This window comes from Acomys minous, assembly GCF_964271855.1.
Source record: "Acomys minous genome assembly, chromosome: 2".
Lineage (NCBI taxonomy): Eukaryota > Metazoa > Chordata > Mammalia > Rodentia > Muridae > Acomys > Acomys minous.
Window position 1 is genome coordinate 83,498,811 of NC_140484.1, and position 17,828 is coordinate 83,516,638.

General features: G+C 37.3%; 1 protein-coding gene across 1 annotated transcript in view; it reads right to left on the minus strand.

Moving 5' to 3' along the window:
* The window catches only part of LOC311592013 (vomeronasal type-2 receptor 116-like), a gene marked incomplete at both ends in the record, with an annotated part of 41,421 nt that extends 24,801 nt beyond the window's left edge, over nt 1-16,620 (minus strand). The window contains 4 exons of the mRNA XM_084771934.1: nt 499-726; nt 1,457-2,263; nt 2,609-2,900; nt 16,490-16,620. Coding sequence (XP_084628060.1) covers nt 499-726; nt 1,457-2,263; nt 2,609-2,900; nt 16,490-16,620 — 1,458 coding nt within the window. The remainder of the gene's footprint in view (nt 1-498; nt 727-1,456; nt 2,264-2,608; nt 2,901-16,489) is intronic.
* Between the last annotated feature and the right edge of the window lie 1,208 nt (nt 16,621-17,828).

Here is a 17,828-nt window from a genome sequence, read left to right on the forward strand (position 1 = left end):
AGAAGAGACTTGATAGTCTAGGATCATATACGGGGGGAGGAGGTCCCCTCAGCCAGTCATAGGGGAGGAGATTAGGGTGAAAGCAGGAGGGAGAGAGGAATGGGAGGATGCAAGGGGTGGGATAACAACTGAGATGTAATATGAATATTATCAATAAAAATTTTTTAAAAACCACAAAAATTCAACCTTACCTCTCACTGAAATGTCTTAGGCTGGGTGACAAAACAAACCTCCAAGCTGTGTTTTGAGGGAGTGAGAGCAATATAACAGACTCTCTGCTCATGAAAAAGGTGCTAGCATTAATAATATTTTAAAATAAACTTACATTGGTCAGACACAGGAAATGATAAAAAGGTCTATGCTGGATTTATTTACAGGAAGTTTCTTATTGGTATATGACTATTGATTAATAACAAATGGGTGTCCAAGGACCATCATATTATGAGAATTATTTCAATTTTATGAAAGACCAAATGAGAGACATAAGACACAACTCACCTTTGTGAACCTTGTAGGCCACTGTATCATCTGCTCAGATAAAGATAACTGTTGACCTTGGGGAGCATTTGGAGAAAAACTTCCTACTTTCACCTTTAATTCAAGACCCTTTGGAAAATTCCAAAAATTGTGAATGTCATACCCAGAATCTAAGTTTCTTCTCTCATCCATTACTGTGTAACCTCTCAGATGATTTCTCAGAAGGGTGTTATTTAGGAAAGGGAGGAACTAAAAGAGATTTAGGACCATGGGTTAAAGTCTACCTAAAAGCATTTACTAAAAGCATTTACATAGAAACAGTACAAAAAACTCTGAAATTTTAACATCTCATGATAAAAAAGGTTCTGTAAATCAGACAACAATGTGGCTGAGTAAATGAAAGATACTTGGATTGAAATTCATTAAATTATAAAAAATCACTATGTCCAACGGAAGTCATTGAATTAAACACAGCTAAGACTTAAAATTGTGTGGGTTCAGCTGATTCAAACTTCTTTGAAAAGTTAGCCAATCCTATTAACTTTTGGAATATATTCAGAGTTCCTATTTTTAAAATGAGGCCCCTAAATTCAAAAGAGCACTAACCGTGATCTCTTCCTATATAACCGCATGGTAGTGCTCAGATAAATTTTAACCCTTCAAGTTCCACAGCTCCTACTTCTGTTATAAGGAATACATAGGAAAATTAAAATTTTTCACAATGAAGATGTTATGAAGGAAACTGATGCAACATGTTATATGAATTTAGGGTGATTTAATGAGTTTTTCTTCTTCCTGGTGTGCCATTTATGTAAGACACATAAACAGGTTTCTTCTTTGTTCTCCAGATGGGGAAACAAGTATTTTCTCCCTTGCTTACTGACAATGTACTCTAAAAACCTATGATGCAAAATTGGAATGACTTATGGGAAATAAAAATATCACACCCCTGATAATAAAACACAGAGAGAAAATTTACCAGCCAGGGGGAAACTTCCATTCCTTCTTCATCATCATATGGTTGTAGTTGTATTTGTTGAAGATTCATCTCATGGAGACTGTGGGCTACAGCATACACAGCTCTGTATATATTGTAGCCCTCTTCACTCATGGCTGGGTCAAAATACTGTCTGGGCAATAAGTCCAAAGAAGCATTGGGTTGGCAGTTCTCCAAAAGTTGACAATCAAATTCAGAAAATGAACACTTAAAGAACAGATGCCAAAACTTAGGAAGATAATTGTCTTCTGGATATCTGTAGGGATTTACTGTTCGAACAAAATTTGTAAAGTCAACCATGTCTTCATAGGGGGGAGAGAAAATGAGACTCCCATGAAATGACTCTACCATGAAATAATCAGAATGGGTGTCAACATCCCATGGAGAGTTCAAGACCCAGACTTTCCATGTCACTAAGAGTTGTGCAATATGTCTCATTAAACCTTGTAAAGAAACAATGTCCCCATAAATAACTATCACATTTGCTGATGATTCTGGTATCTTTACCAAATTTTTCCATAATGCATTGGAAAAAGAATTCCAGGTGCCAGGGATCATTTTCACAAAGGCTATACAGATGCTATTGCTCTCCATGATTTCTCTCAAGTCTGACAGAGTCTGAGTACTTTTGTGGTCATCTGGGAGAATCACACCAACCCAGGACCAGCCAAAATGGACCATCAAAGAGACTATGGCAAGGGACAGAGTTGTGTCTTTGTGGGCCATCTGATAGAGAGAATTAAACTGACCTCGGTCATTCAAGGTAGAATCAAAAGGCCCAAATGTGAGCTGAAGAGAAAACACAATTGGAAACAAAAGAAAGAAAAATGGCATCAAACACAACCTCACTTCTGAATCAATAGATGTAAACAATCAGGAAGAAGGTACTTTCTTTCATATTTTAAAAGGCCCAGTTTTCCACAAAAATCACTGACAACCCTTCATTTTTAAATAATATAGCTGGTCTCATCTACCTCTCTTTCTTTCCTATTTCAAATATTGGAACTATGGACCACCAAGTACCTTCATACTTTTTTGATGGCTGATTAACTCAAATGCCCCTATTTTACATTTCAGACATCTGTAATATAAACAAAGTATACTTGACTCTAGCTCTCACACCTTATACCTCACCTGTGGTATTTTGTACAGTTGTAGCAATGTCCCAATATGGGCAGATGTTGCCCATGATGGTCCTGTGAGTGCAGCAGGTGACTTTCTCTTCTTTCCACAGTGATAATTAACTAAGGGAATAATCATTCTTGTGAGCCAAACAAAGACACCAAGGAGGACAATCTTTTCAGTAAACAAAATATTATAGAAATCAAAGCCCAGAGTTGTGTTGGGTAGAAGATATGGATTTCTGTTGATCTCCTCAATGGCAAATCTCAATGCCAGAAGAAACTTGTAGTTCTTCAACTTATACCTGCAACAATTTCATAAAATTACCAGGAGGAAGACATAGATCATACAACCTTCAGATTTAATTGCAATGACGTTTACAGTTGAAATGCCACTATTTCTATTAAATCATTATTTTAGTATCATCTCATAAATGACTGGAATTATAGTTGGCATTTTAAGTCAAAAGGAGTAGGTAAAATTAACACTCACTACCTATGGTCTGAGGGACTCTAATTTATTATTATATTGCTTTATCTTTTATATGTGGTAATTTTTAAGATATTGCCAATAAATAAGTAATTAGTTCTGACAAAACCTCAGATCTCTTGGTGTCTGGATTTTGGCAATTCAGCCTTTACAACTATGAAAGGTCATTAAATATTGACATAAACACCCAGTTTTCTGTGGCAGTGTACTTACTACTCAAAGAAAGTCACAAAATTAATTCAAACCATATATTGCCACAATTCTATTTTCTATAATATATTTTGAATAATGTGGCCTGGGGCACAGCATGTAAACCAGGCTGCACTTGAACTCTGCATCACAATTGCTGATTTTAAGTAATTTGAATCTATACCCAAATATATTTCACCTTTCTGTGCATTTGTGAGGTGTCTGCATCACTTCTTTGGATATGAGTCTCTATACAGGTAGAGGTTTATGTATGTTAATAATTATAAATTCAAGACAGAGAAGGACATCCAAGGTCAGTCCACGCTGTCCACATTATTGGACACAGTGTCTCATTTCTTTCTTTCTTTCTTTCTTTCTTTCTTTCTTTCTTTCTTTCTTCACTCACTTTACCTCCTAACCAGAGCACTCACCTACATCCTTTCCTTTTAATACCTCTCCACATGTATCCTTCCCACAATTTCCCCTCCCATCCTCCTAAAAAAAGATGAGGTTCCCCATGTGTACCAACCCTTCCTAGAAAACTTAGTTGCTGCATGAATAGGTGCATTGTCTCATATGGAAAACAGACCAGGCAACCCAATTAGGTGAGTGGCATCCAAAGGTAGGCATCAGAGTGATAGAGAAACCCCACTCCAGTTGTTGGGGGACCCATATGAAGACTGAACTGTGCATCTTCTACATACATGCAGGGTGCCTAGGACCAGTCCATGCATGCTCAGTTCACAGTGTTTCAGTCTCTGTGAGGCCCCATGGGCAAATTAATTGATTCTGAATGGCTTCTTTTAGTCCTTCACCCCTGCAGCTACATCGGTCATTACCCCAACTCTTGCAAAGGACTCCACAGGACTGTTGAATGTTAGGTTGTAGGTCTTTGAATCAGTTTCTATCAGCTTCTGGTTAAAGCCTTTCATGGGTGTGTACTACTACTGAGTATATACCCAAAAGATGCTCCACTATTCCAGAAATAAACTTGTTCCGCTATGTTCATAACAGCTTTGTTCATAATAACAAAAAACTGGAAACAACCTAGATGTCCCTTAACTGAAGAATGGATAAAGAAAATGTGGTACATCTACACTATGGAATACTACTCAGCTATTAAAAACAAGGAATTTCCGAAATTTGTGGACAAATGTATTGAACTAGAAATTGTCATAATAAGTGAGTTCACACAGAAGCAAAAAGAGCTAAATGGTATATACTCACTTATATCGAGACACTTGTCCAAGGTATGCATCCCCATGAAAAATTGTACCTACCAGGAAAATGGGTAAGAAGGGAAGACATCCTATTGAGACTTTAGGTGTGAGAAGCCTGGGAGAATGAGGCAATAGAAGAATCCAGCGGGTCCTGGAAAACTACAGGCGAGTCTGGGCCCTAGGGTCCTCTGCAAACTATGGCAACAGCCAAGGAGAATATAGGCAGTAAACCTCAAACCCGTACTCAGACTAGCCGATGGACAGGACATTCTCCACTGTTGAGTGGAGAAGGAAATCTGACTTCCACACAAACTCTGGTGCCCCATATTTGACCATGTCCCTTGGATGGAGACACCTGGTGGCACTCAGAGGAAGGATAATAGGTCAGCAAGGAGATACTTGATACCCTATGAACATATACAGAGGGAGGAGGTCCCCCTCAGTCACAGACATAGGGGAGGGAAGTAGAGGGGAAGAGGGAGGAAGGGAGGAATGGGAGGATACAAGGGATGGGCTAACAACTGAGATGTAATATGAATAAATTAATAAAAAAAGAAAATGTGGTACATATATACAATGGACTATGACTCAACTATTAAAAAACAAGTGCATCATGAAATTTTCAGACAACGGTTGGAACTAGAAAATATCATTTGGAGTGAGGTGACACAAACCTTGAAAGAAAGGCATGGTATGTACTCACTTATAACTGGTAATTAAACATAAATAATAGTATGCCCATGTTATAGCCTACAGACCCAAAGAAGATAAGTAAGAAGGAAGGCCCAAGGGAGGATGCTCTAATTTCACTGAAATGTGAAATAAAATAAACATTAGAGGTAGATAGAGGACATAAACTGCATAGGATTTAGTGTGAGGAAGGGCTCAGCATAGAAATTAAGAAAAAGGAGAGTGAGGGGAAGAGGGCTGGGGGAGAGAATAGAGATTGGATGTGGGGGGCATCTCTGGGATGTGCCAGTGACCTGGGGTAAGAGAGGCACCAGAAAATCTATGGGGAGCATCCTAGCTTAGACTCATAGCAGCAGGAGACAGAGTCTGATTTTGTCACCTCTTGTAGCTAGGCAGAACTTCCAATGGAGAGATAAGAATAACAAACCACCAACAAAACCTTCAACCCAAAATTTATCTTCTCTCAGATGTTCAGTGGCAGGTAACAAGCAAATATCAAGGGACCCAATCCATGGGAGAGAGCCAGTTCCTGAAACTATTCATGTTATTCAGCTATATTGGTAGACAGGAGCTAATATTACTCCCCTGAGTGGATTCACACTTTGTGCCTTACTCATTTGTTTAATTATTAACTAACTGATTTTTTGATGGTTTGAGACAGATTCTGACCATGTATCCCTGGCTGGCCAAAAATCTACTCTATGAGTCAATCTGACCCTGAAATTATTAGGATTCTTTCTGTCATTTCTTACACAGTACTATGAAGAAGAAAGAGCATCACACCTACTGCCCCCACATTTTGGTGCCATTAGCACATAAACTTGTGACTCTGGCCAGCAAACATGTATGGAGTCACCTCTCCTTGTTTTTGCCCTCCACATGATCACTGGATCACAAGAATACATTCCTGTTCTTTGGGAGATCTGCTCAACCCTCACATTTGCACCTTGAACATTTTGCTTTATAGGGCAATAATTTACGTGTCTTATAACAAAATGGTGATAAAAATTGCACTTTTAATGATGCCATAACTGTACTTGAAAAGAAATAGTATATTTTTTAGTATCAAAGTGTGATGTTTATAAAACAGTTTTCTTAAAGTGTTTTGTTTTGTTTGTTTTTCTGGTTTTTTTTTTTCAGTTTGCTTCACCAAATGTTTATATGGCTGATTTTGTTATTCCCTATTCAGTTTCCAAAACTTATTTTTTCTTTAGCATCACTACATATCTGACATGTATGCTGGCTTAAAGAATGTTGTGGTGCTTCTTTACTCCTCTGTACTCCTTTTCTAAGATGCTGCTCAGACTTACAGATCAAATGCTCTAAAGTGTGTTTTTTAACCTACTGCATTTGTCTAGAAGCTTGACGTGAAGTGAAACAAAAGATCTTATATATTATAATTTCAATCTAACAAGTAAGAATGCAATTATATTTATCAGGATAAAATTATGAAAGCCACATAATTTAGGAGCAGTGTGACAGACAACTAAGACTAAAATAGGAATGCAGAGACTAGCAATGAAATAGTATAATTTAAAATATACTATAAAGAACTTTCAAATAAAAAATACCAGGCATCAAAATTAATCAGACCAGAAATATTTACATCTTTCTAAGTTTATATACAATTAAAATAACCATTCTGAATCACATTAAGAAAGTCAAGTATCATACATCTTTCATGTTCATTATCTACAATATATGTATCAAGAAGGTACAAGATTGGGTCCTTCAGAGCTTGATATAGTAAGACTCCATTCCTGAAGGCACCAAATACATGAATTATAGTACATGCAGAAAAAAACCTGGTACTTACCTGAATGCTTTACATTTCCTGGCTAAATTCATAGTGCTGGAAGATGCTATGAATGTTACCAAAGAAAATTAATATAATTTTTGCTTTTACTCATCTGTGAACCATGGGAGATACAGAAAGCCTGTCCTTATGTAACATATCCACTGGTACAAAAATGAGTACACATGATATATGTGGAACCAATTTTTGTCTGATTTGATATTAGATTTCTTTAATAGTATGGAGCATATGCTTAGCCTTATAAATAAAGACAAGAGTTTATGAGAAGGTAGGTCATAGACCAAAGGGCTGAATGGACACAGTATAATATTAATTCCTAATGATTTACTGTTGAACCCATTAATCAGTGCATTCCATAGCCATCATTAGTGATGTTTCTTTTTTATTATTAGAAAAAAGTGTTTTTATTAATTTATTCAGATTACATCTCAGTTGTTATCCCATCACTTGTATCCTCCCATTCCTCCCTCCCTCCCACTTTTACCCTATTTCCCTCAACTAGGTCTGACTGAGGGGGAATCTCCTCCTCCACTATATGGTCATAGGCTGTCAAGTCTCATCTTGGTAGCCTGATTATTCTTTCTTTGAGGGACACCAGGCCTCACCACCAAGGGGAAGTGGCCAAATATGGGGCACCAGAGTTCATGTCAGAGTCAGTGCCTGCTCTCCACATAACTATGGAGAATATCCTGTCCATTGGCTAGATCAGAGTAGGGGTTCAATATTTACTACTTGCATTGTCCTTGGTTAGTGCAGTAGTTTGAGCAGATACCGCTGGGCCCCTATCTACCTGTCATGATGTTCTTCTTGTACATTTCTAAGACCTTCTGGATTCTTCTATTTCCCCATTCTCCTATATTTAGAGATGCTTCTTTTTATAATACATGGCAAATAACACAGAAGACAATGACAGATCAGGGCACAGATATTAACAGACTATGAAGTACTCAGCCATAAATATGGCTGACATATCACACCAATATCAATACTACTAAAGAGAAGTGTGAATATTATAAGTGCCAGAGGTTGAGGATAATCTTAAGGAAGCAATACCTTTGTCCACGTGTTTCTAGCTGCACATTTGAACTCACAATGATTATGAAAGCATTTTCAAGATCATGTGTGTTCAAAGAAGACAAAATCCTAGTGTGGAGAAGGAGATGGGAGCAAAATCTCACCCATAGCTGAGGTACTATTGTGAGATAGTCAGGTTCTTAAGTGTTGTGACACCAAGGAAGTCAACAACAATCAAGGCAATGCTCTAACTAAATAGTGCTTCTAAAATGCAAACTGTATCAAAGTTTTTTATATAAAATATTAAAGAACAATAAATATTTTAAAAGCCAAAAGAAAAATTAAAAAGTATGTCTAATGGAAAAACATTTTTCAGAATTACAGGTAACCAAAAAAAAAATATGGTTTTACCAATGCACAGAATAGATTCAAATGCATAAGTACACAGATATGATACTTATCACCTTGACACCTTTGTGCATAGAATCAAAGCTTTGCAAACACAATAAACAGTTCAATCACTACTTCACATTTCACAGCAAAGCAGAAGATGGGCTCCAAGCCTCCAAACCTGAGAACTGATTATGAGATGGAAACTTTATTTTAGTTTCATGTTTTAAGAGAACAAAGTGTGTCAGAAAATGAACAATTCATAGATGATAATTAAAACTCTGTCTAAAGTTCAATACTATTTTATGTGTATCTTTTTCATTCTTTTCATATAGCAAGTTTGAAATCTGCATTTTATAGATTGGTTAAATATTCATCTTGATTAATATATTTAAAGTATCTACATATTCAAGGCATATGTAATATCTTTCTTTTTGTTTTTTAATTTTTTTCTCTTTTTATTCTTATCTCTTATTCTATTTTCTTTTATAATGAAAGATTTTTTTCTTTTAAATTTTTTCTCGTATCTCCTCAATCATCTAATTGCCTGGGGTGTGTGTGTGTGTGTGTGTGTGTGTGTGTGTGTGTGTGTGTGTTTGTTTCTATCTGTCTCTCTGTCTCTCTGTCTCTCTGTCTCTCTGTCTCTCTGTCTCTCTCTCTGTCTCTCTCTCTCTCTCTCTCTCTGTCTCTCTCTTTCCCTCCATCCTTCCCTCTTGTTCTCACTCTCGCACTCTCCCTTTGTCCTTAGAACACAAACAGACATGTTACACACCACTAATCCCAGCATTCAGGAAGCACAGGCAAATGGATCTCTGAGCTCAATGCCAGCCTTTTGTATATAAAAAATTTCAGGAGAGCCAGGGCTGCACAGGGAAACAAATAAAGAGTAAAACATCCTGCTGAAAGTTTTAGTGCATGCCTTTATTTCCAACACTCAGTAAGCAGAGTCAGGCAGATCTCTGAATTCCAGGCCACCTTGTTTACATTGTAAGTTCCAAGATTTGGGAGGCTATAAAAAGTTAATGAGAAAAAAGCCAGTCATGATGGTACACGTCTTTAATCCCAGCACTAGGGAGGCAGAGGCAGGTGGATCATTGTGAGTTTCAAGGCCAGCCTGGTCTACAAAGCGAGTCAAAGACAGCTAAGGTTCATCAAGAAACCCTGTCTAGAAACAATAACAATGACAACAACAAAAAGTTAATGAGAACCTATCTCAAAATAACAAAAATAAGGGAGATACAGGTTGGCAGTACCCAACACACACCTTATTTGATCAGCAGGGCAGCAGTGACTCTACAGAGACATAAGGTCAGATCCAAGAACCACAAAACACCAGGTGAAAAGGGTCCAAATGGAGTGGAGCACAGCTGGGTCCAGCCTTGGGCCACCCGAAATAGTTCACAGAAAATTCCCAGGTCTCTGCAGGCATGGGCTCCTGACACTCACTCCAAAGTCTAGCTCTAATAAGCCTGGTTGGTGTGTGGTTTCTGACCATGCACGCTCAGAGAAAGCAGGCACTGAGCTCCGGCTCCCAGACTAACCACATGCTTAGCAGCTTACAACCACTCTGGCTCAGAGACAGCAGGCATTGCATAAACTCTCCAAGACTAGCCACAAACCTAGCTGGCAGACAATGTCTGTCCAACCTGACTCAGAGGGAGCCCAATACTGCAAAAACAATAGCATCACTCTTTGTCCTCCAACCTTAGGAGGAAAGCAGGCCCACAGGAGCAGCTTTCTGCTTGCTATATTTCTGACTGCTCCCAGATGCCTCATATACCTGATTGTCAAACAGGGAGCCAACAGAGGCAGTGATCTCAACAGAGGTAAGTTAGACTGGGAACAGAATCAGTGTCCCATTGTCCTCTGTTAGGGGGAACCAGGCAAGTCCACTAGAACAGCTCTCTGCTTTGATACTTTTCTGCACACTTCCCAGTAACCTGGCCTCCCTGGGAGCCAACAGAGTCAGTGAGTCCAGCATAAGTGAGTAGTGTAAAGTCCCACTGTCTATACCAACCCACAAACACTCTATCAGATACCACCAAGCCTGCTAATACCAGAGGCATAACAATGGGAAGAGATCAGCATAATAACAGAAGCAAACTCCCAGACCATCCCACACTACCAGAAACCAACAGTCCCAATAAATTTCTGAAACTAGAATAGGAATACACAAAGAAAGAAATTAAGTAATTGAACAAAACACTTAAAGAAGGGAGATATAATGACAGACACTGAGGAAATACAAAGTCATTAGGTCTTATTTCAAAGGCTTATATGCCTGAAACTTTGAAAATCTAAATGAAATGGACAATTTTCTTGATAGATAACAACTACCAAAATTGAATCAAGAGCAGGTAAACAAATTAATCTATAGTCAAATATATAGTCTTATATCTCCTAAGGAAATATAACCAACCATCAAAAGTCTCCCATCCAAAACCAAAGGCTAGGGCCAGATGGTTTCAATGCAGAATTCTACCAGACATTCAGAGAAGACCTAATAACAATTCTCTCCAAACTTTTCCACAAAACAGAATCAATATGAACAGTGCCAAACTCACACAATGAGACTGCGGTCACCTTTATACCTAAGCCACACAAAGACCCTACAAAGAAAGAGAATTTCAGACCAATTTATCTTATGAACATAGAAGCAAGAATACTCAACAAAATACTCAAAAAATGAATACAAGAAAGCATAATAATATTATTCACCATGTCCAAGTAGGCTTCATACAAGGCATGCAGGTATGGTTCCATATACAGAAATCCATCAGTGTAATCCATCATATAAAAAACGGAAAAAAATAAAACACATGATCATCTCCTTAGATGACAAAATATCATTTTATAAAATCCAACACCAATTCATGTTTAAAGTCTTGGATAGAGCAGGGATACAAGATAATAAAGGAAACATACAGCAAGCCAATTGCCAACATCAAGCAAAGTGTTGAAAATTTTAAACTAATTCCACTGACATCAGGGACAATACAGAGCTGTCCTATACTACTTGAAGTTCTAGCTAAAGCAATAACACAACTAAAGGAGATCAACAGGATGCAAATTGGAAAAGAAGAAGTCAAATTATCACTGTTCACAGATGATGTGATATTATACATCAATGACCCCAAAAATTCTAGCAAGGAACTCTTACAAAAGATAAACACCTTCAGCAAAATACCTGAATAAAAAAATCAACTCCTGAGGGGGATTTCCTCCCCCTGTATATGCTCATAGGGTATCAAGTCTCTTCTTGGTAACCTGCTATCCTTCCTCTGAGTGCCATCAGGTCTCCCCCTCCAGGGGACATGGTCAAATATGAGGCACCAGAGTACATGTGAAAGTCATACCCCACTCCACTCTCCACTCAACTGTGGAGAATGTCCTGTCCATTGGCTAGATCTGGGTAGGGACAGTCATAGGGAAGGGGAATAAGGGAAAAATGGGAGGGAGGGAAGAATGGAAGGATACAAGGGATGGGATAACCATTGAGATGTAACAAGAATAAATTAATAAAAAAAGAAAAAAATTAATTGAAAAAAATCAACTCAAAAAAATCAATAGCCCTGCTGTATACAAGTGACAAGTGGCCTGAGAAAGAAATTAGGGAAACTACGCAGTTCTCAATAGCCACAAATAATGTAATGTATCTTGGTTTGACTCTAAGCAAGCAAGTGAAAAACCTGTATGAAAAAAAACTTCAAGTCTCTGAAGTAAGAAATTGAAGAAGATGGAAACATCTAAATGCTTATGGTTCAGGAGAATCATCATAGTAAAAATGGCCATCTTACTGAAAGCAATCTACACATTCAATGCAATTCCCATTAAAATTCCTACACAAAAATTTATAGGCCTTGAAAGATTAATTTTCAATTTCATATGAAAAAACCAATAGCCCAGAATAGCTAAAAACAATCCTGTAAAATAAAATATATTCCAGAGGAGTCTCCATACCAATTCTCAAGTTGGACTAAAGAGCAAGTAATAAAAACAGCATGGTACTGACATATAAATAGTCTGGCTGATCATTGGGAAAGAATCAAAAATCCAGACAGAAACCTACACACCTATGAACACTTGAATTTCTACAAAGAAACAAAATCCAAACAATGGAAAAAATAGCATCCTTAACAAATGGTGCTGAACTAACTGGATGGCTACATGTAGAAAAATGCAAATAGACCCATATTTATCACTCTGCACAAAACTAAAGTTCAAATGGATGAAAGACTTCAACATAAAAACATACACACTAAATCTGTTAGAAGAAAATGGGGAAAGGTTCTTGAACTCATTGGCATAGAAGACAACTTCCTGAAAAGGACATCAACAGCTCAGGCTCTAAGAACAACAGTTAATAAAACTCTTAAAACTGAAAAGCTTCTGTAAGGCAAAGGACACTGTCAACAAAATAAAATGACAGCCTCCAGACTGGTAAAAGACCTTCACCAACCCTACATCCAACAAAGGGCTAATATGCAAAATATATAAAGAACTTAAGAAATTAAACACCAGCAAACCAAATGACTTTATTATAGTGGGATACAAAGTTAATCACAATATTCTCAACAGAGGAATATAGAATGGTTGAGAAACACTTAAATAAATGTTCAACATCCTATCAGTGAAATGGAAATCAAAAAGACTCTGAGATTTTATCTTACATCTGTTAGAATGGCCAAGATCAAAAACTCAAGTGACAGCATATGCTGGCAAGGATGTGGAGAAAAGGAAACACTCGTCAGTTTTTGGTTGGAGTGCAACTTGTACAACCATTTTGGAAATCAATCTGGCACTTTCTCAGAAAAATTGGGAATCATGTTACCTAAGAGCCTGCTCTTCTACTCCTGGGAATATACATGAAAGATGCTTCACCATACAACAAGGACATTTGTTCAACTATGTTAATAGCAGCTTTATTCATAACAACCAGAATCTTGAATTTTGCAAGCAAATGGATGGAACTAGAAATGATCATCCTGAGTGAGGTAACCCAGACTCAGAAAGATATGCATGGTATAGTCTCATGGATATTAACCCAATGGGTCAGGAAACGGAAGCAGGAGCTCTGATCCACAGGTCATAGAAAAATGATGTTTTTTGGATTACTCACTGTGGTTAAGTCAAGCTGCTTTCCCATGGAACCAAGGATGACTTGCCCAGGGTTGACACCGCCCATTTTGGGCTAAGCCCTCCCATATCAATCAGTGCTTAAGAAAATAGCATAAAGGCTTGCAAATAGGGAATATTTTTGAAGCACAGTTCCAGCAACAACTGCCATCACCACTCATTTCAGCCAGACCATGTCTAAATCTCTTACATCAGAGAGCTTGGTCTATACTTAATGGTATGCTTGTGTTTGTATTCCTGGCTGTGCTGGAAAAAAGCTCTGCATGTTATATTCTCTTGTTAATTGTTCTGATACTAGAGCAGCCAGCAAACACAACAAGAGTTCCAATTAAAAGGACAATCTGGAGATAAAATAAGATCAAAGGATTGAGAAGAGTGAGCACACATCATAGATTAAGTTCTCAAATAAATAAATGAATGCATGCCAGACACAAGATAGACCCCCATGAAAGGATTTAGAGGCTGTACTCTGGACATTCTGGCTGTGTACAAAGAAAAGAGCACAGGGCTGCAATTCAGGGAAATAAAGACCTCAAATATAAGGCCGCAGGGAAGAGTGGAGAAATGTGCATAGGATCAAGAAATAATTAGGAATTGAACCATTTTCACTGCTAGTACACAGGAGGATAAATGTGGAGTAAAAAGTCAAGTTTTTTTTACTCCATATCAATATCCTAGAAAACTTGTAGTTTCTCCTTTAGCCTATTTTTTTTTCTGGAAAAATATGTAATACAAATGGGTTTAAGTGAAAACTGAAAAAGATGATTGAGAATTACATTGCATAAGACAAGACAATGTAAACCTTTCACAGTAAATATAATTTTTTCCTGTCATGAGCTAATTTTGTTTTATTTTGACTATAGAAAAAGTTGAGTTTTAACAGGATAAAATCCTTTCATTCATCATTGATAAGCCAGATACTCATGGTTCATGTAACTAAAAGATAGTCTTTTCACATATGGGCTTGTTGTTGCATGGTATAAAGAGAAACATATAATAATCTGCATTGGTTCCTGAGCTGCTGAGAGTAAAGAGATGGTATATACTCACTTATAAATGGATATTAACTACATAATGCAGGACAACCACACAACAATATATAGACATAAAGGAGCCAAATATCAAGTCATGCCCTAGGGAGAATGCTTAATTCTCATTCAGAAGGGCAACTAGACTAGATACCAGAAGTGATTGAAAAGAAGAAAAAGAATGGGAGACTACCATAGAGATCTTCTGAAAGGCTGAGCACAGTTGGGGATCCAAGCCAATGCTGAGAATCACAACCAAATTTGAGGTGGAGCACAGGGAGTCTTACGGAACATATTGGGGATAGAAGGACCTGAAGGGAATAGGAACTCCACAAGAGGACCAATGGGGTGTTGCTACAGAGACTGATGTACCAACCAACCAAGCACCATGCATGATGAGGGCCTAGACCCTATGCTCAGATGTAATATATAACCAGAACACTCTCCATCTGGGTGCTATAATATGAGGAATAGCAGCTGTCTCTGACATAGACTTTGATATCAACTCCTTGATCACTTGCCCCTAGTGGGGCAGCCTTGCCAGGTCCCAGAGGAAGAGGATTCAGGCAGTCTAGATGAGACTTGATAGGCTAAAGTCAGATGATAGGAGAGGAGGTCTCCCCTTTCTGAAGAATAATTGTGGGAAGAGAGGGTGGCACTGGGAGGCAATGAGGGAGGAGGCTACAATTCGGATGTAAACTGAAGAAATAAAAATAATAATAAAAAGTTTTGAAGAATAAGATATTTATTAAAGTTGAATTTTTTTTACAGAATACAATCCCTTCATTCGTCATTGACGTGTCAGAAACTGATGGGTCATGGAGCTCAAATATAGTGTTTGCACATATGAGCTTGTTGTTGGATGGTATAGAGAAAAGCACATAGAGATGTACATTGCTTCCTGGGCTGCTGAAAGTAGAGAGCCAAAGAAGACTAAAAAAAAGCACTAGATTTGATGAAGTAAAATTAGTTCTACCTAGCATCCAAGACAAACTTGTGATTTTATTTGAGGTAAAATATGACCCTTAAGAAATTAGATCTACCTTGAGTTGCTGTACCAAAGTACTAAATATTAAATTTAGTTATGAAATTTCACATCTGGGTCCATCTATGCTATTATCATTTAAAACTATGTGTGGCACCACCCCAAAAATCTAATGATGATTTACATCTTAATGTATTTCTTATTCCACTGTCCTTGAATTTTTACTTAAGACATACCAATCTTTTAATAAATACACAGTAATGTCGCACTGAAAAATTCACCTTCATAACTATATTTTATTTTGTTAATTTCTGCATATTGTCTTCCTACTGATTTTTTCACACAATAGTTGTGATGATGAGCAGGTAAATATAAATGAGGAAACTCACTTGAAACATATATAGAAAACAGGGAAACATGAAGAATGTGTCTAAGAATAAAAAATATTAACAAAGATACACTAAAATGCAAAAATTGAGTAAATAAAGATATTGTAGATCAAAAAAGTGGTCTCAAATATAAGGATCACAGTCACAATTTGTCACTATAGGAATATTTCAGGCACTCAGGAGTCTCTGCATTCACTAACATCATTTCTTCTCACAGGAACACATGTCCACTTAAAGAAAGCCCAGACATACATGGTCATACTTAGATTGACTTAACCATTATATGAAACCATAACAATAAAAATATTAAAATCATCTGGCATTGCAAACATGACAATGAAAGATCCTTTTCAACATAATACCATAAAATCAAGATGAATAAAATCAAAATTATCACTTTTTATTTGAAAGATGAAAAGAAGAAAAAATACACTTGAAGAAATTTGAGTATGGAAAAGTGATTATTAACATCAAAAGCATGTTTTGATTCATTTAATCCTGTAAGTCACAGAAATTCTGAAATCTGATAATAAATAATTGTACTTACTGTGTGTAAAGGTCCTGATAATAGTGCACAAGTGTTTTATCAAGAATTCTGTTGCCTGTGTAGTGAATATGAAGAGGGAAAAATGCACCAATGGTGACATCTCCTCCATGGTAAAAACTTTCACTAATCATTACATAGCACTCGTTGTCACTAAAGGCCTGCACAAAATTGGTACCAGGCAGGATCCCAATGATAAAAACCCAGAACATCATATTTACACAAGTACATGCCCAGCCAGAAGCCTTGTAGAAACAGATATAATGATGTCCAGGAGGTATATATTCAGCTCAATTGTTTGTGAACATTTTCGCCTCTCACTTTGTTAATGAGTGCAGCTGTAACACTAATTACCCCAAGTTCTTCCTGACACCACTGAGTGTCCACTGAGAGTTCTGAAACTCTTACTTTCCTTGAGCTCTACATCTGAGGGCCTGTACACTGCTTAAAAACAAGTTGGAAAATATATTTTGTATCTTACTTAGCCACAGGGACCAGGATTTCAGCCAAGAAGATAGACATCAACAGCTCAGCGTTCAACTTCTTGACTGGGGTGTTTTGGCCAAGTTTGAAGCAAGAAACTTTTCATATGAAAACAATTTTGTTGTTGAAAACATGCTATCAGAGTTTGCTGTGGTAAATTAATTCACAGAAGGCCTGTAAATGTCCATGCCATGCACACACAGGGAAAATAAGTAGTTAATGCTTTTCTTAAAAAAAAAAAAAGGAGAAGACATCCAATGTTGTCAACTATTCAAACTGACTCTAGGTGTCTCAAAAATTGTCTCTGTTTTATGTTTGTATCTGCAGAACATTACAATGCCTTTGCCCAAAACAATCAATTTATTTCTCACTTTGGAAGAACCAATAGTCCTCCTGCACTCCTCACTTCCAAATTATCTATTAATGTCAGTAAAAAATCAAGCCCCTGTTTACATTCTGAGCTTCGAAACTTCGACATTCCTACTCTTCTTTGTTCATCCTGGGTTAATCATTGTCTGAATGTGTCATTGTGATTCACCCCTGAATCTAGTCTGGTATATGTAATCACTGCCTACTCTGCTCAGAAAACATTAGTGTGTGAGAGAAATCCTCAGTTCTATAAAATTATATAACTTAAAGGCATTAGATGGTGTCGTTTCACCTATACTGAGGAAAGCCATCTTGTGCATGGCTCTATTTCTCAGCTACAAAAATACTAAGGAAATTGGTTTAGTCTAGGTTGTGATATGGCAATGAAAGAATCCTCCACACACACAAAATATATTGAGATGTCTAAGAAAAATGGGTAAATAAAGTGAATGAAGGCCCAAATAATCCAACAGTAGAAAGCACAACAATA